Source organism: Rhinopithecus bieti, unplaced genomic scaffold (genome assembly GCF_001698545.2).
Source record: "Rhinopithecus bieti isolate Rb0 unplaced genomic scaffold, ASM169854v2 scaffold_5216, whole genome shotgun sequence".
In the NCBI taxonomy this organism is placed as follows: domain Eukaryota; kingdom Metazoa; phylum Chordata; class Mammalia; order Primates; family Cercopithecidae; genus Rhinopithecus; species Rhinopithecus bieti.
In genome coordinates, this window is record NW_016805021.1 from 633,233 (window position 1) to 637,745 (window position 4,513).

The window sequence follows — 4,513 nt, forward strand, 5'->3', positions numbered from 1 at the left end:
AACATTCTTGCTCTTAGGACATGGCATTTTCATTTTTCATTTTGTTTTGGACTGTTACTGAGCTGTCCTCAGACACCTTCCTTTCATATCCTAAACTTTGTCTTTCCAGAAAAGCTTCTGGAATTTTTTTTTGTTTGTTTTTTATTTTGGTCTCAAGGGCATTACAGGAGAACTTAACAGGCTGGGGACGAGCCCCACAGAGTTCAGCACACCGTTCCCAGCGGCGACACGCTACTTCTGAACACAAGAGCGACTGCCCGTCGGGCTTCCTCCGGGAGAATGGAGACAAACGTACATTCGAGGGGCTCAATACCTGGAGTGCGAAACGTCTCAGTTCCTCCGCCTCAGTCTCTTTTCCCGGGTTCTGAAGCCACCTATGCAGCAGGGCACACCTGCCACTCTCAACGCCCTCGGAGCCGGCAACCCGTCGGCAGCGAGCTCCAGCCCGGAGGAACAGGAGGATGCGCGGAAGGAAGGAGAGTCGGGAGGGCGGCCGCTCGCGGGCTGGCTCAGGGGACGCCAAGGGGAGGTGCCGGCGCGCGCTGGCGGGGTGCGCGCGCCGCCGCCGCCGCCGCGTCACCAGCGTGCGGCACGTGCCCGTGTTTACGTCCCTCGTGGAGCCGCCGACGTCAGCAGTCGAATGGCAACATTGTGGCGATGCTGAGGCGCAGAGTTTAGGAGAAGGGTTCATCAGTCTGACTCGCTGCAGGCTTTCTGCGGCAGCAGCAGGAGCGGGGGGCGGGGAGCTTGACCTGGGCGAGCGACCGGGACGCACACAGCGCCGGCCTGACCCCGCGGGACCCGCGCCTCACCTCCGGAGCGCCGCAGACGCAGCTCCACGGCCTCGCGCTGGGGGCGGCGGGCGGCCGCGAGACGCTGCGGCAGCGCGGGGCTTGTAAACAGATCCGGCCGCACGTGACCATGTGAACTACCTGCTCCCGGGACGCGTATTGTCCTTCCCGCGGGACGCGTATTGTCCTTCCCGCGAGCCGCGCCACAAAGGAGCTTGGCGGTCGTGGCGCGGAGCGACGGGCGAACGAGCGAGGAGAGCCGGCCGGCGCACTAAGATGGCTGAAAGCGCCCGGCGAGGGTGAGCGGGGGGCGCGGCGCAGCCAGCGGGGAGTCCTCGAGCGGGCCGGGCCGGCGGCCCTTCCCCGCGTTAAGTCGGAGCCACCATGTCGTTCTCGCTGGAGGAGACGCTCGAGTCAGACTGGGTGGCTGTGCGGCCCCATGTGTTCGACGAGCGCGAGAAGCACAAATTCGTCTTTATTGTAGCCTGGAACGAGATTGAGGGCAAGTTTGCCATAACCTGCCACAACCGGACGGCCCAGAGGCAGAGGAGCGGCTCCCGGGAGCAGGCGGGGCGCGAGGGGCGCCGAGGCCGGCGGAGCTGCGTCCGACGGGAGCCGCGGGCCTGGCAGCCCGGCGGGCAGGGGCCGGCCCGAGGCCACTGCCTCTGCAACTCTGGTTAGGAGCCCCGGGCCCCGGCGGAGCTCGGCCTGGGCGGAGGGCGGTTCTCCTCGGAGCACTGGCAGCCTTCTGGGGAACCCGCGGCTGCGAAGTCCTGGCAGCAAAGGGGCGGAGGGTCGTCTTAGGAGCCCAGTGCGGGCCAAACCCATCCCGGTTCAGAGAGCATCTGAAGCCAACGATGCGGCGGGGGGGGCTGCTGCTGCAGCAGCCAGACCGGCGCCGAAAGAGGCCCCGGTGTCCTCTGTACGGATAGTGAGCGCCTCTGGGACGGTCTCCGAGGAGATCGAGGTGCTGGAAATGGTGAAGGAGGACGAGGCGCCTCTGGCGATGTCGGACGCGGAGCAGCCGCCGCCAGCCGCCGAGCTGGAGTCTCCGGCCGAAGAGTGCAGCTGGGCCGGACTCTTCTCTTTCCAGGACCTGCGCGCCGTGCACCAGCAGTTGTGCTCGGTGAACTCGCAGTTGGAGTCGTGCCTGCCGGTGTTCCCCGAGGAACCTTCGGGCATGTGGACTGTGCTCTTTGGGGGCGCCCCCGAGATGACCGAGCAGGAAATCGACAGTCTGTGTTATCAGCTCCAGGTCTACCTGGGCCACGGCCTGGACACCTGCGGCTGGAAGATCCTCTCCCAGGTGCTCTTCACCGAGACCGACGATCCCGAGGAGTATTACGAAAGCCTCAGCGAACTGCGGCAGAAGGGCTACGAAGAAGTGCTTCAGCGGGCCAGGAAGCGCATCCAGGAGGTGAGTTGAGTGAGCCTCTAGTCTGGGCTCTACTGGTCGCTTTTGGTTTACTGGCCAAACGAAAGGCTGGAGCCTCGGTCTCGGGTGTGCGCAGGTAGTACGGTTGCTTTTCTGGTCAAGCGGAAACCAACAGGGATTGCTGATATACCTTCCCCTTCATCTCTCTCGGTGGCTGCTTAATTGACTCCCTGAAGGACCTTCGTCTTTATTTCCTCCCCCATTTATCAAATGCGCTCTGTGTACTACTCAGTACTGGTAATGCGCAATTAAAGCCACTCAGAAAAGTGTTCTGTAAGCATAGGCTACATGAGCATTTTTCTACCCCTAAAGCTCTTCCAGCAATAACTGCCCAGATATCAACTCTTCTTTGTCCGTGTCACCTTTATTTAAAATAGTTTGTCTTACCTAGCAAAGTTGATCTTCTGTTTTGATTCTTCTTTATGCAGTGTGGCAACCTACGCAAATTTTAAATTCATTTTTAAACGGGTGACCTGTGCAAGTGAAAAAGCACCTACTGACTATTGGATGCAAATTTATTTTTAAAAGATTTTTTGGAAGTGTTTTGTTTCTTCTTTTTTGTACTACCTCAGATCTTTACAGATGGCTCAGGTTTCACTCCTGTTTTAGGGAGAAATAAAGGCTCTGGGCAGGAATGTTCGTTGTATTTTTTTACTTACTGTAGAAGTACAAAAGCCTTTTCAAACTAATCCTTAAAGTAACAAAAAATAATGGAAAAAAGGGTCTGAATGGATATACATACGGGGCTCTAGAATGTGTAAGAAATATGTAATTCATGCCTGCTTACTGGCTTCTGCTGGAGGAACTTCACTAAAAAAAGTCTTTTAAAATATACTTAGTTTTCCCTAATGGATACTACACGTAGTTTCTCAAAGCAAGTTACTATTTTTACTATTAATGCAATTGAGATTGGTGGAGAAATGCACCAACCCCCACCTTTTTTTTTGGAGACTGTTTCGCTCTGTCTCCCAGGCTGAATTGCAGTGGCACCATCTCGGCTCACTGCAACCTCCACCTCCTGGATTCAAGCGATTCTCCTGCCTCAGACTCCTCAGTAGCTGGGACTACAGGTGCGCATCACACATGTTAGCCCGGCTCCTTTTTTTTTTCAGTAGAGATGGGGTTTCACCATCTTGGCCAGAATGGTCTTTATCTCCTGCTCGTGATCCGCCTGCCTCGATCTCCTAAAGTGCTGGGATTACAGGCGTGAGCCACTGTGCCCGGCCTGAAATGCCCCTTTTTATGGTGTTTATATTCCTGAGATTGTGTTGTTATCTGCCTATGTATATATAATACTTGAACCCTGTTAGACTAGGGAGCTAGAGTGTCTTGTTTTTTTTCGTAGAATATGAGATCTTTTTCTTTATTAGACTTGAGTATTTAAGAAATGTTTGTTTCTCTCTTATACAATAGTACTGTCTTACAACTTCCTGAATCCAGTTTTTCAGTCCCTCCTGTTGGTTTACTCTATGCCAAATGTCACCCACTATAACATGATCCCAGAGTTCCAGGTATCTGTTTATATTTCCCTTTTTTATCACCTCACTTCGGGAGTCTGTTCTACCTTAAATTCTTTTGAAGGAAGTGACAAATCTTAAGTGACCACATATATTCTCAGAAGTGTTTGGTTAATATTGACCTGTATTTCTCTTAAACTGCAAGAACCAAGTTAGTGCTTCTTTCATTTATTAGATTTACAGATATATTTTTTAAACTATATATTCTTTAAAAATCCCATAATGAGTAGGCATGTCTGGTTTTGACTTTTTGGATACTCAGAAAAAGCGACTGTCACGCCGGAAGCGGTGGCTCACGCTTGTAATCCTAGAACTTTGGGAGGCCGAGGCAGGCAGATCACAAGTTCAGGAGATGGAGACCATCCTGGCTAACACGGTGAAATCCCATCTGTACTAAAAATACAAAAAAAAATTTAGCCGGGTGTGGTGGCGGACGCCTGTAGTCCCAGCTACTGGGGAGGCTGAGGCAGGAGAATTGCGGGAACCTGGGAGGCGGGGCGTGCAGTGAGATGAGATCCTGCCAGTGCACTCGAGCCTGGGCAACAGAGCGAGACTCTGTCTCAAAAAAAAAAAGAAAGAAAGAAATAGCGACTGTCTCTGGTTTTTTAATTCAAATGAGTCAAAAATAAGCTCTCAAAATATATAATTTTCTAGAACTCTTTAAAAAGGGGATTACATTTTAAAAAAATCTGTTCCTAATTAAGGTTCTCTTGACCCTAATGATTTGTTTTCTTTAACAGAAAATTATACTTTTTTTTTTTTTTTTTTTT

General features: G+C 52.6%; 1 protein-coding gene across 1 annotated transcript in view; it reads left to right on the top strand.

Annotated features, from left to right (window-relative positions):
- Positions 1 to 1,165: 1,165 nt before the first annotated feature.
- The window catches only part of JMY (junction mediating and regulatory protein, p53 cofactor), a 91,416-nt gene continuing 88,068 nt past the window's right edge, over positions 1,166 to 4,513 (top strand). Inside the window, 2 exon segments of the mRNA XM_017870893.1 lie at positions 1,166 to 1,369; positions 1,371 to 2,208. Of these exon segments, the coding sequence (XP_017726382.1) occupies positions 1,176 to 1,369; positions 1,371 to 2,208 (1,032 nt within the window). The 5' untranslated portion in view covers positions 1,166 to 1,175.